This window comes from Zootoca vivipara, chromosome 7 (assembly GCF_963506605.1).
Source record: "Zootoca vivipara chromosome 7, rZooViv1.1, whole genome shotgun sequence".
Lineage (NCBI taxonomy): Eukaryota > Metazoa > Chordata > Lepidosauria > Squamata > Lacertidae > Zootoca > Zootoca vivipara.
Window position 1 is genome coordinate 26,576,121 of NC_083282.1, and position 18,678 is coordinate 26,594,798.

General features: G+C 45.8%; 2 protein-coding genes across 2 annotated transcripts in view; one reads left to right on the forward strand and one right to left on the reverse strand.

Moving 5' to 3' along the window:
- ZNHIT6 (zinc finger HIT-type containing 6) overlaps positions 1 to 18,678 on the forward strand; it is a 121,281-nt gene that overhangs the window by 57,934 nt on the left and 44,669 nt on the right. The window contains exon 10 of the transcript XR_009557879.1: positions 14,104 to 14,201. The gene's annotated coding sequence lies outside the window, so the exon portion shown is untranslated. The remainder of the gene's footprint in view (positions 1 to 14,103; positions 14,202 to 18,678) is intronic.
- CCN1 (cellular communication network factor 1) lies at positions 1,698 to 4,888 on the reverse strand. Its single transcript, XM_035123273.2, has 5 exons — positions 4,451 to 4,888; positions 3,875 to 4,091; positions 3,159 to 3,497; positions 2,760 to 2,962; positions 1,698 to 2,627 (listed from the first exon to the last, which is right to left on the reverse strand). Exons 1-5 carry the CDS (start codon positions 4,511 to 4,513, stop codon positions 2,328 to 2,330), a joined length of 1,122 nt encoding a protein of 373 aa, XP_034979164.1. The 5' UTR covers positions 4,514 to 4,888; the 3' UTR covers positions 1,698 to 2,327.

The following is an 18,678-nucleotide window of genomic DNA, read 5'->3' on the forward strand; positions in this document are numbered from 1 at the left end:
TTAGCAGAGTTTTCTATAACGTAGGTGCGAAGAGAAGTATGAACAAGTGGGCCCTTCAGGAAAGTGTTACAGTGTGGAATGCATTCCAGTTCAGCATTCCAGCCAGCCAGCCATGCCATTCTTCAGAATGTTCTCTTCTATTTTCCTTCCTAATGGACATTTTTAAACAACCCTGCCCCCAACAGCTGTTTTGGGGTTTTTCCCCAAACTTCTAGTTTAAAAATAAAATAAAATACCTGGTTCTCTTTCTCTCCCTCCCTCCCTCTGTGTGTATGTGTGATTTCTGTAAACTTCAAGGTTCACCCAAGCCTGCTACTCTACTTCCCACTTGTATGTGGGTGGTACCATTTGACTACATAGATGCATCCGCACTCGTAGCTGAACATCAGAAACCGAAAGGATGACACAGCTTGAGCCAAAGGGTTTCCAGAGAATTGCAGAGTCAGAAGGGGCATCTGGTCCAACCCCGTGCAATGCAGGAATCTTTCACCCGGCGTGGGGCTTGAACCCACGATCCTGAGATTAAGAGCCTAATGCTCTTAATGCCAGTTTGGTCCAATTCAAGACTAGGTATATAGCATTTGTGCAAGCTCCGCTCGCCGAATGGTCTTGCACGAGTCCCAGTCCATCAGCTCTAAGCCCCCCTAACTATGAATGGAAATATAAATTAGCTTTGTTGCTGGATTGTTGAGGATTGATAAATTATGGAGTGTGAAGCACTCTGAACACCAGAAAATAGGGTTGAAATTGTTTAGACTTTGGCTACACTCCTAGACCAACTTCCTTGGGAGAAAGCCTCATTGAACTCAGTTGAAACTTACCAGTAAATGTAATTTTGCCCTTTCTGTTCCTTTTGAATAGTTCTGTTTCCTTTACTCTCTCTTCGATGTTATATTTTACAGGGGTGGGGGTGGGGTGGGAAGCGGAGGCAAAAGGAGAGGCTAGCTCTTGGCCTTCTGGGAAAATACTATGAATTCCTAGCATTCTTTTCCTTTTAAACAACATGTTTACTTTTAATCACCATGTTATTTAGGATTAACACAAGTAATTGCTTCAAGCTCATTTAAGTTTGAATTTAGTGAAAGCAAACTACCTCCTGCAGACTGAAGGAAACCTTTCCCCCACAAACAAAGAAATGTATTCATCTGCAAGAAGCAGCAGCTGTAGAAATCCTTAAAAGCACTAGCAACAACCTATTTAGCTGCAGAGTTGAGTACGTTGCATTTTAGAGAAATGCCATCAATAATTTAAAAATACTTTGGCTTCACGGTGTACTTAACAATCAGTATATGATCTGATTTAGAATCCTTAAGAACTGACCTGGAACAAGCACAATTGCTGTGTTTAAAGATTACAAGTACAAAGATATGTATAATTTAAAAGAGCAAGAGTTACTAACTTTTCTTTGGTAAAATGCTGGCAGAACTAAAGTAAGTCTAACAATGCAGTGCTATACATGTCTATTTATAAACCACACTGAGTTCAATGGAACTTACCCCCAGGTAAGTGTGTATAAGGCTGCAGCCTCAAAAGCCAATGCTGAACATGTTTACTTGAAAGCAAGCCCTCTGAACATGTTTACTTGAAAGCAAGCCTTTAGTGAGACTTACTTTTCTTAGAAATTGCTTCCTATAGCCATCTAAAATTCCATAGCATCTCCTGCTTCCCTAAATCAACACACCATATTAAAAATGAAATTAGGTAAATATTTCTTTATTAAATGATTAATTTCATAAATAAATTCTCTTAATTCATTGAATATAAAATTAAAACATTTACAACTTATTCCAGTATTAGGGATTTTCCCCCCTCCAAAAAACAAAAAAAGCTACATTTTGATAAATAAAATATTCAGCTTTAAAAAGAACTGGTTTCTGTTTGTGGGTATGAAATATATAGCTGGTGCCTATAGCTGCCATAGGCGAGGACTCCAAAAGTGCCCACCTTGGGAAGGAATGTAACCTCGAACAAGAGTTTGGAACAACAACTAAAGCATGGTATTATGTGGAACAGTAAGAAACTGAAGGTTTTCATAACCGGAACAGACGGACAAAGTATAAACAGATCAGTTACAAACAGAAATCAGTCATCATGAAAGTGCTCCAAAATGAAGCAATAAGGTTGCTCCAGTACTATGAAGCTTTAAGTATGCTCAAACTGTTGCATTAATATCCAGTTGCACAGTGCATTTTTGTGTGTCTCAGTGTTGCCCTCCAATGGACAAACGCACCACTTCCGTAAGAGTTCATTTCTCCACTGTTACTTCAAAAAGTAAAAAAAAAAAAAAATGGAGCGAGCCTTCCGCTCAAGCCTGCACAAATCACAACCTAGTCCCTAAATTTGTGGATGTCATTGAATAGCCGGTAATTAGGATAGGCCTCGTTTGCATGGGGGCAGTTGTAGTTGCATCTGCAAGACTGGATCATCATGACGTTCTTAGTGAAGGTCTCTCCATCGTCACAGCGGAAACGGATCTTGACAGTCCTGGTCTGCTGAGGCGTGCAGCATCTGCTGTCCACACATGAGCCGCAGTACTTGGGCCGGTACTTCTTCACGCTGGAGCAACCTGCGTAAGTGAACTTGACTGGCGCTTGGGATTTCTTGGTCTTTGTGCATTTCTTCCCCTTCTGGAAGGAAGAGATCAACAGCGTAAGTTAGGTTGCAATTCCAGCCAAAAGGTGCCCTCCACCCAAAACAACCTGGGAATTGTTGTGGGACGGTAATGGGGGCTGTGGTAATGGGGGCTGTGTTGTTTTTACCTTTAAGGAGTCATAGCTCGGTTGGCCGCAGGGTCTCACTTCACATATCCTGGTCTCTTTGACTAGTCTGCAGTTGTGATTATCGTTGGTGACTCGGGTGGAGACGCCCGTCCCACAGGTCTTTGAGCACTGGGACCACGAGGTTGTCTGCACAATGCACTTCGGGTTCTCAAAGAAGTGAGTGCGTGGCTCAGATTCAAAGACTAAAAAAAAGGAGGGGGGAGAAAAGAACAGTATAAATTTCTCATTCTTACGAGCTCTTTGTTTCCCTTCTCATCAACATGCATAGCAAAACACTGTAGACAGATAATCCCCCACACTAAAGAATTTCCAGTGGTAATCCCCCCTCCCCCCTCACTGGCAAAAGAATAACATGACCCTGGTCATCTTAAAACTCACCGGGTAACATTTTCAGCCCTCCTTTCACGATGGCTATGAGCTCATTGTTCCTGGTTAGCTCTCCTTCGGAAGCAAACTCTTTGTCCATGAAACCTTGCAAGTCATCCAGGTTATCTTTGGAGTCATCACAGACCCATTCCTCACAGCACTGGCCAGGGACTTTCACTAGCCTTGGGTTAGGGCAGCCCAAGTTAGGAAGGGAGAGTTCTTGGGGGCACAGCGGGATACAGCCAACCGCTCCATCGATGCATGTGCACTGGTGCTTGCAGTTGGGCTGGAAACTTTCTCCGTTCTGGTAGATTTTGGAGTTGTACTCACAGGGTCTCCCTTCTGATTGTGCTGCAAAGATTAGGAAAGAGGAGAGAGTTGTAAATGGGGGCTCAGTCTGCTGAAGCAGGGTGGGTGTCCCCCCCTTTTCTTTCTGCTCTGCTAAATTCGATTTATGGTAAAGTTCCCTGCAATCCCCAAGAGCTCTAGGCTAGAACAATAAGTTAGTCAGGAATCACTTTTCCTTATGCGCTGTTAGTGCAGCCCAGACATAGTGAATTGCATTCCAGACTGTTGAAGTCATATGCCCTTTTGCCAATCTACCAACAACAAAGCATAACCATACATGGACTGAAAATTACTAAACTTCATCTCTACAAGGACTGGTTGGAAATATATATGCACACACACACTCTCTTCAAAGGGAGCCAAAGGCACAAGCTTTTTACCTCTGCAGATCCCCTTCGGAGCTGTGGAGCTGGCGCCGAAATTGCATTCCAGTCCCTTGGTGTGATCGCAAGGCTGCGTCCTGCTGCAGTCCTCGTTGAGCTGTTTAGCACAGACTTTACAACATCCACAGCCGTCCAGGACCAGACCAACTCCCGGGGCACATCTGGGGACCTCCAGGGGGCATTGGCAAGCAGCTGGGCAAGAAGAAGAAAGCACCTGGGGAGGAGAAGCAGATTAAAAGTTTGGTGAGACACAAACAGGTACAACTAAGCGAAGCAGGAAACAGTCAGCCTTCCTGCCATAAATGCGGACCAAAAACACAGGCACGTCACCTTTGATCATTGCCACTTCAGAGCTCAAGTTCCTTATATTTCTATGAACTGGCAAGAATACATTCTCCTCACTTCCCTCACAACAGGCGTGCCGGCTGCCTCTGCCTTCTCCCAACTTAAGTATATGCCTCCCCAAAGCCACACTATATCTTTATTTTATTTTTTTAAAAAAACCTTTCTGCCCACAGCAGACCAGAGAAGGCAAGAATCCACAGCAAATTAGAAAGAAAAGTCCACACCTACCCTGTTTACTAACTGAAGGAGTGCAAAAGCCAGGAAGAAACAGCTGGTTCTCTGAGAGTTCATCTTCGGTTCCCTTTTTTAAGACGAAGGATTTCTGGTCTCTTTTCTCTCTTCTTCAGCCAGAAGCAAACTTGAACAGAGAGAGAGAGAGAGTAGGACCTAAACAATTTCTCGGTGTTGTCTGAGCGAAGTGGCGGTGACTTTTCGTTTGTTTTAAAGAGAGAGTCGCGAGTCCTGGAGAAGGGGCTTCGAAAGCCTCGGGGGCTCGCCTTGCTTCTCTTGCGGGGAAGGCGGAGAGGAGGACCCGGCTGCTTTCTCTTGGCTCCCGCTGCTCGTGGCGCCGCGCACTTTCCCGGGGATCCCTTTGCCGTCTGAGGAGGCTCTGAGAGGGAGCAGCCTTATATAGTGTGGAGGCGCCGCGTGCTGCAGCTGCACTGACGTTGAGCGTTCCAGAATTCTAAAGCACCAGGAATTGTAAAGCATCTCAGGAATGTTTCTTTGGCGCGGTTTGCATCCAAGCTCCGCCCTGTCTAAGCTGCACTTTTTCCCCCTTCTCCGTCTCACAGCAAGAAAACAGGTTCTCCCTCCCCTTCCCTTTCCAACGCTTTTAAACAATCGCGGAGTTGTAGACTGTAATATCACAAAACGCACGCCGCTCTTTTTTTGGGTGGGTGGTAGAAAATATTATGCTTGGCTATAAGTATTTCTCCTCTTTGCCCCCCCCCCCCGAAACTTTCCCCATTCGCAGCCTAGGAAACAAGTGCGTTAGACATATTGTCGGTGTGTTTGCTAAATAGTTTATATGCTATTGAAGATTAAAGGGGAGGGGGAAGAGGCATGCAAATTTCTTAAGACATTCGGATTTGATCCAATAGTGGAATGAAAAGGTGTATCCCGTAACTAAGACCCAGATGGCGTCGTTTATTTTATTTTTTTAATGGGGCATGGGCAAAAGAAATTACTCCCCGTTGTTTGTACCGGTTCCAGAGGGGTCCTCTTGTGGCCTTTATGGGTTGTTGTTTTTTTACCTTCGGTTACCTTGATCTCGGAAGCTCAGTTTCCGCTATTTGAGGTCGTATCAAGCAGAACGTCTCCAGCAGCTCCCTCGCCTTGCAGCTATTAATTAACTTCTCTGGGTTTAATTGGCACATTTCGATGGCTCGAAAAGCAGCTATACAGACCTCCACGCTGCAGATGTTTCCAGCTTTTCAGGGAAAAGATTCGGCTTTTCTTATCTCTCTATCTTTTAAGCCAATAATCTTTAAACTTTGGATGTTGCTGCAAGAATTTCGAGACACTGAGAGTAACACACACACACACACACACACACACACACACACACACACACACCTTTTTAAAGGTCCCTTTTATTATTCTTGATTCTTGGTCTGCCTTGAAGGGGGCTGTGACCGTGTGTGTGTGTGTGTGTGCGTGTGAAATCTGCTTCAATAAAAGCAAAATTGAAAGTGGTTCCTATGAAACAATGAACTCTCCGTGACCTTCCACTCTAGCGTGGAATGATAAGCAATTAGAATAAGCAGCGCCTACCCTGCGTGTCCCGCTTAGCGGTATTCAAATAATGTTTTTTGTGGTTTTTTTTTACTATAACGTGGAGAGTGTTTTGAAAGCTATGCAGATGATAAGCCATATATTGCAATACTTTTACCTACGTACGTTTTGTTCAAAGTACGTAACCCCCCCCCCAAAAAAAACCCGAATGTTCCTTATTGGCGCTTCAATTATTACGCGGAAGGCAAACACTTTGGTGAACGTGGGCTCCCATAATAAGTCATTTAAAAGCGACGGCGGGCCTTCAGAACACGCCTTCCTTTGCAAGCCTGTTGTTTAGGGGTTTTAGGGGTTTGTTTGTTTTTAGTATTTTCCTCTTCAGTTAAGTTTCTTTCCTAATCCATCTTCTCTGGTTTTAGGATTTGGGGTTTTTTTTTTTAATCGTGGAGGGCACGACGACGACGACACAGAGGTGTTCCTAGCTTCTGTTGTGGCGTCTTTCAACCCTCCTTCATCGCCGTAAGTATTTCCAGATGGCGATTCAGACACCAGACGTAACAATATTTCCATATTTGGTCGAGCAGTAGTCCGCATTTTCCACATTTTTCTGCACTGTTACCCAACCACAAAGCATTCTTGACAGCTTCAGATGTTGTTAAATATAGACTTCACTTTTGTTCCCAGGGCAGGAAATTCTTCGGAATTCTTGATGGGGTGTTTTTCTCCTCCTCTCTACAACCCCTCCTCTCCCACCCCCCCACCCCCACCCCGTCCTTCACGCAATCTGCCTATTATGGTTTAGGAGGAATTGCATTGTGGCTTTTTGCTGGCCTGTTAGTGACAAATACATAACTTAGAAGAAATATCCTTTGCTGGGTATTTTATTCCCCTGGGGGAGGGGGGTGTTGTTGCTGCGCTTAACTTTTAATAAAGCAACTACCGATTCCGTCCGCGCCGTCTGATTTCCAACCACAGAAACGTGCTGCTCCCAAGCAGAGAGACCATATAGCAGTGGGGGGAGGAGAGGGGGGGAGAGAGAGAGGTTGTTGGAGGCGATGCGAAGGGGGGGAAAGCAATGTGATCGACCTGGCCGCCTCCCATGGCCTATACGGGTTGTGTCTTATATGCGCTATTCGACGCACAGAGGGTGGCCCGTGGAGGGGAGGGGAGCGGACCCCTCGCCAGCCCCGCTGCTTCTGCTTTGGAGCAGGGCAAACCCAGACGGCTCGTCGCCGGGTCCGCACACAGGGAGGCGTTTCAGAGGGGCTGGGAGCGTGTTTCCAGGGTAAGTTGCTGCTACTCCTGGGTCCTAATTGGAGGTGGTTGGGGGGGGGGGGTGCGAGTGTGAGTCTAAGTGAGAAGTTGGGGGCAATGTTCGAGGAATAATAAGCAGCTTTGTTAAATCCTGCAGGGAACTTCAGAAATGACAGGGTGGCTGTTGTTGTTGGGTGTTTTTTTTCCAGGGGAAAAGGGGTTGGGTGTCTCTGCAGCCAGGGAGGTAGAACCAATATAATGGAGCCCTGTGTCCTTTGAGGGGGGGGGGTTGCAGAAGCAGTTTCCACGCACATATACGGTTTCTCTCTCGCCCCCCCCCCACCTTCGACTAAGGGACTACTCATGTAGCTCAGTTGGTACAGCATGAGGCTCTTAATCTCAGGGCCGTGGGTTCGAGCCCCACATTGGGCGAAAGGTTTCCTGCATTGCAGGAGGGCTGGACTCTCGGTGCTCCTCGTGGTCTCTTCCGGCTCTGTCAAATATGGGAGTATTTTCTGACTAGCTCCAGACACCTCCACCCCCCAAAAACAAAGAAGAAGGAGTAAACACGGGGTTGGGGTAGCATAAAAGACACGTCTTTTTGTGAGTGCTGTGCTTCAGGAGGGAATTCTCCATCCCTCTATCCCCACCCCATCAGAAGACAACATCTGTTCAAAAAGGAATTGAGTTCAGGGTTACGACGGCTGCGTTCTCCACAAATCTTCCCCAAATCTTCACCAGAAAGGGAGAAAACTTCAGTAGCTCGTGGCTCCCCCCACTCCTAAAAAAAAACAAAAACCCACGCCTGTCATAACCGATGGGGGGGGGGTGCGTTGGGGCCGGAGAGGAGCCGAGGTGTGTTGTGGCGCTCCCATGAGGCACCTCCTCCCATTTGCTCCTCGGATCTCAGACAGAAAGTGCTGAGTGGGGCAGCTTCCCTGCGAAGCTGCCTCGTCACTGTTAGGGAGAGTGGGGTTTCCCCACCCCCACCCCCTCTCTCTTGGCCCTCTGCAGCCGGGGTAGTGGGATCGGATCCCTTCCCTTGCTGCCTGGCCTTTGCTTTGGGAAACCAACGAAGCAGAAGTGGGGGCTTGGGGTGGATGGAGAGGGAAAGAGAGAAAGGGCCGGGCGGTGGGGAGAGATAGTTGCCAAAGTGATTTCCGGCTCGAGCTAAACAAACTCCCGAGGTTTCCAGCCCCGATCCATATTTGGTGAAAGTCTTGAGGAGCGTCGTCATCCGCTAGCCACCCCCCACCCCGCAGGAGGAGGACGATGATGTAGTCGAAAGGGTAGGCGTAAGGCGCGTCCGGCTCTCCTTTTAGCAAGGCGAGCTCATTTGGGGTCGTTGACCCTGCAGCGTTCCAGAGATCCGGATCACTCGGGAATCTCTGGGCACGTGTCTCGAGCCTTTCATAGAGAGGGGTTTTTCCTCCCTCCCGCGCCGTCGAATATCCTCTCCGCGCGCAGCTCTGCGTGTGCTCTGCCTCGCGTGCTACTAAGCCAGCTGCAAACCCGGTTAAGGACTTGGTATCTCGGGGCCCTTCCTGCAGGGGACATAGGAACCAACTCCTAGACGCCGAGGTCCTTTTGCCTCACCCACTCCCCAATAAAATATTCGAGGGGTGGGACAAAGTTAATAGTGTGCCACCTCATGTGATCAATTAATGTGGAGGAGGGATTATGTGAGCCCCCCCCCCGAATATTTTATTCAAGTTGGCATCCCTGGTAGGGGGGCTTGGGAGAGAGGGAGAGATGAGCCATGCAGGTGTCTTCCGCTGGATTTGGCAGTCCTTACTGGGCAGAGGTGGGTGACTAGTCTAGGAGTGTGGTGGTTTAACTTCCTTTCTTTCTAAGGTTAAGTTAAAAGGCACAGATTCTAAAGTTGCCAGACCGGCTTCACATGCGACCAAGAGGAAGCACATGGGAGCATCACTCTACATAGGGTCACTGGGCAAGCGGTGGCCAACCTGAGAGGTGCATCTGAGGAAGCCTTGCAATATTATGGAGGGTGCCAAGGCCTGATTCTCGGGCCGTACACAGCAGCAGAGAATCCGAGAGTAGGCCCCAGTATTTTCTCTGTGGTGCTTTGGTGCACCTCTCTTAGATCATTTGATTGCCAGCACAATCTGTTTGTTGGCTGTGTTCAAGCCATAGAGCAGCACCCAAGCCTTTTATTGAAGTCTGGCCTGAGACTTACCTGCACATCCTATTCCTTTGCTTAAGAACTGGAAAGCTGCGTGCCCAGAAGCTGGTCCTACGTGCACATGGGTCCTTTTGCCCACATCTGCTAGCCTGGCGCTCCACCCTCAAGGTTTTCTTTGGATGCCCTTTTGCCACGTCTAAACCATCCATTTCCCCCGTAGTTTCCTGGGAACTGTGGGTTGTTGTGGGTGCTTGGAGTTGTAACACTGTTAATTCGTTTAATATCGTCTCCTGTGAGCATCTGTTGCAAGACTGTGTCGAGCTCACTATAACTGCAGAAATGACTTCATGGTGCCTTGGTAGGCATAGACCAGGCATCCCCAAACTTCGGCCCTCCAGATGTTTTGGACTACAATTCCCATCTTCCCTGACCACTGGTCCTGCTAGCTAGGGATCATGGGAGTTGTAGGCCAAAACATCTGGAGGGCCGCAGTTTGGGGATGCCTGGCACAGCCTCTAGTGCTGTGAAAATGTCCCTAGGTCCTGATTGGCTACAGGAAATACAGGCCTTTTTTGTAATAAAAGATGGTATCTGGCTTTGGTTTGATCGCCCCAGTTGCAAAACCCACATGTGCCTGGATACAGCTTGTTGGTTCAGTAGTGTCTGAGACTCTTAATGATTAGTTAGTATTAGGGTGGGAGCAATCTAGTTCTGCTATTTTCTATTCTGTATCTGACTTCCCAAAATTATCTCTACACTGTTGGCCTTTTCTCAATTGCCCTTTCTTGGTCCTGGGTTTATAATCTCCTTAGTGAAGTATTGCATTTTCGCTGCTGTGGCTTCTTGGAGTAAACTTGGCTCTGAATCTGGATGCTTGGCTCCATGTGACTGGATAAAGTGTTTGGGCTTGAGTCTCAAAAGACAATGAATGGGACTGTTTGACTCCTGTTTTTGTGAATCCCAAGGATGTCAAGATAACAGCCTGAGTTTCCCCTGGCTCAGCTTGCAGAGCTACAGGTTTGATGGCCATATTACCTGGCAGAGTTGGTTTTCACCCTAGTCAATGATCATTCAAGCATCCCTTACACCTGGCATAGGCAAACTCAGCCCTCCAGATGTTTTGGCCTACAACTCCCACCATCCCTAGCTAACAGGACCAGTGGCCAGGTATGATGGGAGTTGTAGTCCCAAAACATCTGGAGGGCCGAGTTTGCCTATGCCTGCCTTACACCAAAGGAACTCCTGGAAACTTCAGGTCTAAGGACACCTTCCAGGAGAATCCTTTACATGGCAGCAGGACGGGATGAGAACGAAAGGAAAAACGAGATAAAACTGATAAAGCTCACCTTACCCAAACTATTCCTGCATATTTTCTTCCCCTCATAATTTCTTTCCCTCTCTATTTCTTGGTTTCCCCCTCTGGCTCTATCCCAGTAAATGTGATATCAAACCCACACACTTCACAAGATCCCATTGGGAGCCTTGAAAGCAGGGGCAAATCCATGCCATTTTACAGTCTTGAGCTGAATTTTAAGGAGTTGAATCCCGCAGCTATGTGAATGACTTTTGAATTCAGATTTCTCTTTTTTTTAAAATACATTTTATTCCAATTTTCCAAATTTAACAAATTAACAAAACCAATCTTTTATACAAAATCTTATATTCACATCTTTTACCTTGCTCCGCCGAGCTATGACTTCCCCCCCTCCCTTCATGCGGGTTTCTTGTTAATTCCCTTTTTTGCAGTTCCTTTTTTAACATATTGGTCAATTCGTAAGGTTTATTTTAATCCTGCGAGAGTTTTTAATGATCTACAGTTTTTCTCCATATAGTCCACATATTTACTCCAGTCCTTTTGAAACCTTGTCTCCCCCTGGTCACAAATCTTGCATGTCAATCTAGCAAGTTCAGCATAGTCCATCATTTTTATCTGCCACTCCACAATTGTAGGTAATTCCTGTAATTTCCATTTTTGGGCTGAATTCAGATTTCTCAGATTCTTTCCTGTTGCAATCTTTTCCGTAGTCTGTACCTTAGAGAATGAATCTGCTTCTCTCTAGACACCCATTAGAATAGCATATATATATATATATATATATATATATATATATATATATATATAATCTGATTGCCGTTATGTAGTTAAGGGAGTTATTACCCTGTTTGTCCCACAGAGGGAAAGAGTGTAAAAGAAGATTGGAATGATTCTATTTGCTTCTAAATGAAAGTTGTACGATTACTCCCAGAGAGGAGACAATGTTGAACACAATCAATTGCATTCTGTTTTGATCTGAACATTTCTGCCCAAGGAAAAGCCTTGCATTCATGTATTGTAAGCATATGCCAGGGCTTCTATAGCAGCGGTTCTTGGGGTGATTTAGCTGCAACTACAGGTGCTGCCACAGGCCATGCATGGTGAATTCAGTACCAGCCCCTACAATATTATCCTTGGTCAATGGAGCAAATACTGCTCCGTTGAATTGTGTAGAGGAGAGGGGCAGGATCTGCAATTGCAGAAACCAATCAGTTGGAGGGGATGGTTTTTCTTCTCTTCCACATCCCAGGCCTTGTTATCCTGAGGCAGTGGGTGATCTCCATCAGCGTTTCTTCTGCCTCAATCCTTCTCCCATCTATTCCTACACTTATCTCCCATGAGCCCAGTCACTACCTGTCTCTTTGCTTCTTCTCATCCATCCCAGGGCTAACCTATGGCCCTCCAGATCCTGCTAGACCAGAGTTTGCCAAACTTGGGCCTCCAGCTGTTTTTGTACTACAACTCCCATCATCCCTAGCTAGCAGGACCAGTGGTAATGGGTGATGGCAATTGTAATCCCAAAACAGTTGGAGACCCAAGTTTGGGAAACCCTGTGCTAGACTCCAGCCCCCATCAGCCCCAGTCAGCATTACCAATGATGGGAGTTGCAATCTACTACCATTTTTCAGGTCCACAGATTAACTGTCTACTCTCCTTGGGAACAGACTTTGAATAGATTTCAGAAGTTCAACACAGAACATATTTGCTCCTATAGCATGAAGGTGACTTTGCCCCTTCACACACACCCCTCTTCCCCAAATAATAATTCACAATTCTCGTCATGGAAGGAAAGCCTAAAGTTTGGCTTGCTAGCACCAGTTGCATGCCAGGTTTATGATGCTTTGGCTGGAGGTGGAAACCAGAATTCCAGCCGGTCTTCTTGGTCAGCCAGGGCTCATGAGGCAGTGTTGTGTGCTGTGGGTTTCTGCCATGCTGCACCGACTTCCTGGAGTAGCTTGCAAAGACATGACAACATCAGCAGCAGAAGCTGACTACAGACCACATCATAAACACAGCATTATGGCACGTGGACTTCAGAAACTTTCAGATAAAGTTGTCCCTTCCTTGACATGCCAGGAGTTGAAGCTTGAACTGCTAGTACAGGCTACGATGGGAGAGAGCAGAACTCAACCCTATTGTGCCCTACTGGGTCGTCTCAGTTTCCTGTGTTCATTTAAGGACAGTAACTCAACCAAGGAGCATCTATTGGGGCCAAGGTTTCATTCTGCATGAATGTCCTGAAAATATATATTAAGAATGGAGATGGATGGCAGATATGTCCAAAGGCTGGTGTCTCAATGTTCTCTTAGGAAAGCTCTTGCTCAATGGAAACACCTTTTGTGGTGTTCTTAGCATTTCCAGATTCGAGTTTCTCCTTCCTATGTCTTTCATTCTTCTCCTTTTCTCCACTTTTGGTTTCTTCCCTCAGCTCTACACTTTTCTGCATTTAATGTTTGCGCTTACCTTCGAATGGGCCTCTCCTGCTGCCTTTGCCAGACCACTGGTTCCTGCAGCCCTAAATCATCCCTTCAGTAGTAAATGTCTTGGTTCCGTGACTCACAAGGGAGGTGAAAAGTTGGGGAGGGGGCCAGCTAAACATGGAAATGCACAGAGAAGGCAGCGGAACCAAAGTATGACCTCAGTGTTTAATGTTCAAGTGGTTTCAGGTTTTTGCTTCCTTGGTTTGCATGAAGTTAACGCAGTATTCTTCAGGAACAAATAGACAAGTCTACATTCCTTGTGCAACAACTGTATAAACAAGGCCCGCTAAGAGCAGGTTCTGGGTGCTTTTTCAGTCCTTGGGAATAAGGATTTTCTTTCATTCCTGTGCCTCTACTTTCTTCTGCCATATCTTTGCAGATCTCATGGTTCATCTTACCTACAGAGCCTTCTGGAACTTCCTGTCTCATTGGCTTATTTTTCTTCAGGGAAGAGAGTGGGGTGGAAATCTAACAGTTACCCTGGCGTTATTCAGAATTGCGTGTTCAGGACTGAAAGTGGATGTTAAAAAAATGTTTCGTTTCAAATAGAGGAGGTGCAGGGGCTTGAGCAGAACTCGACGCTATGTTGCTGACCTAGAAGAAGCCCCATCCCCTAATATGGTTGTGGTTACTTACCGTAGTGGTAAGGAAAAGGTCCTTGGTACACGCTCAACAATACTCTTTATTGTAACCAGTGCGGGTGGTGCTTGCATTTCAAACCACTTCAGAATCTAAGCCAAGCCCTAATCAGCCCTGAACCATATATTGGATGTGAAGAAAATATGTACTAAATCGTGCAACTTTTCCCCAATAACATGGAATCCAAATAAAAATAAATGCAGATTTCTAAGAGCCAAAACAGACAAAACATTTCCATGTGGTGGTGAAAACATTTATATGTGGCAGTGAAAAAACCCCCATGAAATCTTTATGCTGTTTTTCACCTGAACAGGAGAAGGCTATTGTGACTGACCTGTGAACTTCTAATAACCCGTAAAATGACCGGACAACGAGGGACATTGGAGGGACAATTGCAAGCTAAACAAGAAGGTGAGACTACTCAGCTTTTTGAAAGGTTATTGACTTCCTTAGCACAAGTTTTGGCATGGGAATTTCTGTCTGATGTGTGTTTCTGTGTTCTGAAACTCTTCTGAAATCAGATAGAAGGAGCATAGCTGGGCTATGATGATGAGATCACTGAGCAATTACATTTGATATGAGCTTTTTTTTGCTGCATAGCTTGGCAATCTTAATTGAAACACCTACCCTGTTCTTATACACATTTACTCATTAATTAAAGTAGCATTCTGTTCCTAGCTGCTACTAAGAATATACACACCAAGTTTCAACTTTCTTGAGTGCCTAGAAGAGTCTTAGCTATTTGGGGGGGGGACATTTTTATCCCTCATTTCCAGGAAGACCCTTGCAGTTGTCTCCCTTTTGGATTTTTTGAGTAATCTGCATGTTTTGGGCAACCTGAGTGCCAAATATTCAGCTTCTTTGTTGTCAAGAAGTACCTTAACCATTTGGGGTGAACTTGTGGGGAATGGTGTTTTTAGCTTTGGATTACATATGTGCCAAGCTTCAGAGCTCTAGGTCCTTGGGAACTTTTCTAACAATTTGGATATCCCCATCAGTTGGACACAAGCGTGCACGACTCAAATCACCAGAACCAGTTGAGATGAGATCAAGAGACCAAATAAATGCAAAGGAAACACAAAACAAGTTCTGCTGTAACTGCTAAATTTTAGTTACAGTCTCAGTATGATCTAGTTTCAATTTAGCTCCAATGTGCAAGTAACATGCTACCTTGGGATGTGGCTTTGTGCATTATGCAGAGGGTTTGGAAGGAAGTGGTAGCACTCTTAGTCTTCTGCACTTCAGGTTGATGTGTGAAGGAGGAACTCAGGCTTCTTCCCCGCAAAAAGATGTGTGATCTGTCTGTGGCAGATCTTCAAGTTCCCCTTTCATTAAAGACTTTGGGAACGTGAAAAGCAAATGGGTGATTCATGCATTCTCTCCCCCATACTTGCCGCAGGCAAAGCTTCTATATGCAGAAAGATATGCCAGAGCTGATGGTGGCTGGTGTGTGTGTGTGGAGAGATAATCTAGTGAATTTGTGAACAGCAGCCAAGGATGTAGAGGCAAAGAAGGGCTGAGTCCATGCATGGTGTTAATGACGTAATATTTGAGGGGGTGGGACAAAGCTGAGCCCCCACAAGGTTGTGCCCCTGTATAGCAGCAAGTGTGCTGCTGGCCACATATTCCTGTAATGTGCGCTTCTGTTATGCTTTTAGATGTGACAGAAGGTGTTCTTGTGATAGTTGCCTTCTCATGATCATTGAACCCTTTTGCACCAAGCTATCTCCTACAATCTCACCAAATCCCTCCCTCTGTTTTATGCCAAAGTCAGTTATGTTTGCTCGAGGATGACTCAGTGGCTTTGATCCGAACTTGTTTTTGGTTTGTTAATGCAAGGGAACATCCCAGTTGCCACTCATTGCCTCCTCCCAGAGACGCTACCTGTGCCACATTGTTCCAGAGGGTCTCCCAAATCCTTAGAAATGGCTCTTTAAGAGGGCACGGGAGGTGCAGCAAGAAGGAGAGGGTAGGAAAGTGCCATTGTGCTATCGGATGCATTGCAAGGCTACCAATTCCATGATGCAGTCTGCTGTTGGAGAAAATATGCATGTTTGCGAGTGATTCAAAACCATTAATAGAATGCAGCCATGAGCCTAAATAGAATCTTGGTGCTAAATTGCTTTGAACAATGGTAAAACACCAGGAGAATGCGCATTGAATTTTAATTTGACTTTCTGCAAAAAGTCACTGTTGGGGCTTAGATAATGGAAGTGGAAGCACACTTTTCTTTTCTACATTTTGCACATTAACTGCCACAAACCTGTTAACAGATTTTGCTTGCAGTCAGGATGCCTGATTTTCTCAACCTTTGCTGGTGAATATGTGAGTTAGTTGCCAGCTCCAGTACTCCTTTTCATGTATTTGTGCTTAGAGGTTCTTGCAATGTGCTATATCAAAATGTTTTATTCATCTCCTGGTGTTTATATAACGCTTACATTAATATTTTTTCCACTTCTATATGACCCAAGACCGTGTTAGGCATTTAGAGAACAAAGCAAGAAAGGTGTTGTCCTTTCTTCAAGGAGCTTAGAATCTAATTTTACACATGACGGAACAACAAGGCCATGACAAACAATAGGAGAGATGGGGTGAAAAAGGACAAAAGATCCAGCACGCTAGGTAAGCTTCAGTCATCCATTCAAAGAGCAACATATCACCATGTAACTTAGGTGACTGCCCTGCTCTCAAAATAAAAGCCACATAGCCAGAGCAAAGAATTAATGAGCACCCCTTGTGCGGAAAGAGGTCTACGTGAATTTTAGATTTAATATTGCAATCCAAAGAATGTGCGAGTTAGTCAAAGAAGAAGAAGAAGAAGAGTTTGGATTTGATATCCCGCTTTATCCCTACCCGAAGGAGTCTCAAAGCGGCTAACATTCTCCTTTCCCCTCCTCCCCCACAACAGACACCCTGTGAGGTAGGTGGGGCTGAGAGACTTCAGAGAAGTGTGACTAGCCCAAGGTCACCCAGCAACTGCATGTGGAGGAGCAGAGACACGAACCCAGTTCCCCAGATTATGAGTCTACCGCTCTTAACCACTACACCACAGTGGTTGAAAGTCTGAGAATAATTCTAGCTTTAATAAAATTATCACCCACCCACCCACCCCCATCCCTCATGTTGCCTTCCCAAAGCTGGCTAAGTGTGGCGCTGGGCGTTAGGAAGAAAGCACGGGGGCCGGGGCTCTGGCAGGGTACTGGGACCCCCCCCCCCCGCTCCATCCCAAAGCTGGGAAACTGCTTTTACATGTACGTCTCAAGGTAATTTACAGACATCGTCTATGGGACAATGTGGCTCTCGGCTCCAAAAAGGTTAGCCACCTCATGTCTGGTCCCTCATTTCCAGGAACTGGAATGCAGAAGCATACATCTCCCTGAACATGGAGGTCCACATATTTGTGGAAAAAATTCCAGCTGAGCTCATATCCTATGAGTTAGTTTCTGACCCAGGCCATATAAGTTCCAGCCGGGAAGGGGGGGGGCAGGAATCCATTGACGCAGATGTCACCTAAACCGACATAGCTTTCATTGTCACAATGACTACAAATAGAATTTGGTTACTCAAGCAGTCGACTGAGCAAACATATAGGATGATCAAACTGCTGCCGTCCTAATTCAGAAAAGAGCTCCTCTTACCTATGTGGTTTGGCTAATTTATCAACAGGAGACAAGTGAACAGACATGATGTCACTCTTATATTCATGGAGGCATTCCAGGAAACCTTGGGGTCAACATACCTGACTTATTGATGAATGGCTTTTTTAACACACACCCCAACCACAAAGACCCCCATTTAAATTAGTATTTAAATTATGCCTTCCGATTTTATTTCAGTGAGAGTATAAACCATGCGCAGATAAACTAAATATGTAGTCATCCTTATGTTGTCGTGCTGGGTATAGTGGTTGTAGAGTTGCTGATCCTTGCCTAAGCTCTTTGCATGACACCTAAGCATAGCAATACAGTGGAACCTCGTGTTACGCACTGTCCTTGCGAACTCTGTGGGTTACGAGCCCTGCTAACCCAGAAGTAGATGCTCCCGGTTGCAAACATTGCCCCGGGATGTGAGCGGAAGTCGTGCGCCGGCAGCAGCGGGAGGCACCATTAGCGAAAGCGCGCCTCGGGTTATGAACGGTTTCGGCTTAAGAATGAACCTCCGGAACGAATTAAGTTCGTAACCGGAGGTACCACTGTTTTGTCTCCAGCAGCAGAGTTTAAGCGCAGGGGAAAGAGGCAAAGGGAATCGTAGAATCATAGAGTTGGAAGGGACCCTGAGGTTCATCTAGTCCCTGGTTCCAAACTTGGGTCTCGCAACTGTTTTTGGACTGCAACTCCTATCATCCCTAGCTGGCAAGACCAGTGGTCAGGGATGATGGGAATTGTAGCCCAAAACAGCTGGAGACCCAAGTTTGGGAAACGCTGATCTAGTCCAACCCCCTGCAATCCAGGAATCTCTTGTCCAACATGGGGCTCGAACCCATGATCCTGAGATTAAGAGTCTCATTCTCTACTGACTGAGCTATTAAGTCCCATTATGCAAATGGAAGTCCACTCGCACAAAACTGGATGTCACCTATGACTCTGTCGGTTAATTTGTCGTATTTCGTTTGATATGGGCAATGGGTTCACCAAACATTTTGGAAGGAGGTGCACATATCACTTTTTTGGGGGGGGAGAAAACCTTATTTCAAAAAGAAAGGGGATGTTGCTGCCAGTGCAGCTTCTCCCATCACAAACTGAAGCAGAAATCACTTAGAAGTTTGTATTTTATACTTCATTACCTTCCTTTCCAGGAGGACTAGCAACTTAAAGAATAAAATAAAAATCTCATAATTCATCCCCCTACTGGCTGTGGGCTCAGTGCTTCTGTACCCTCTGTACTTGCT

What these genes read in the sequence shown, in the direction of transcription:
- CCN1 (XM_035123273.2), bottom strand. Translation starts at nt 4,513, where the DNA reads ATGAACTCTCAGAGAACCAGCTGTTTCTTCCTGGCTTTTGCACTCCTT. An exon ending in TCCGAAGGGGATCTGCAGAG is followed by an intron (nt 3,498 to 3,874) that starts GTAAAAAGCTTG and finishes TAATCTTTGCAG; the next exon opens with CACAATCAGAAGGGAGACCC. An exon ending in AGGGCTGAAAATGTTACCCG is followed by an intron (nt 2,963 to 3,158) that starts GTGAGTTTTAAG and finishes CCTTTTTTTTAG; the next exon opens with TCTTTGAATCTGAGCCACGC.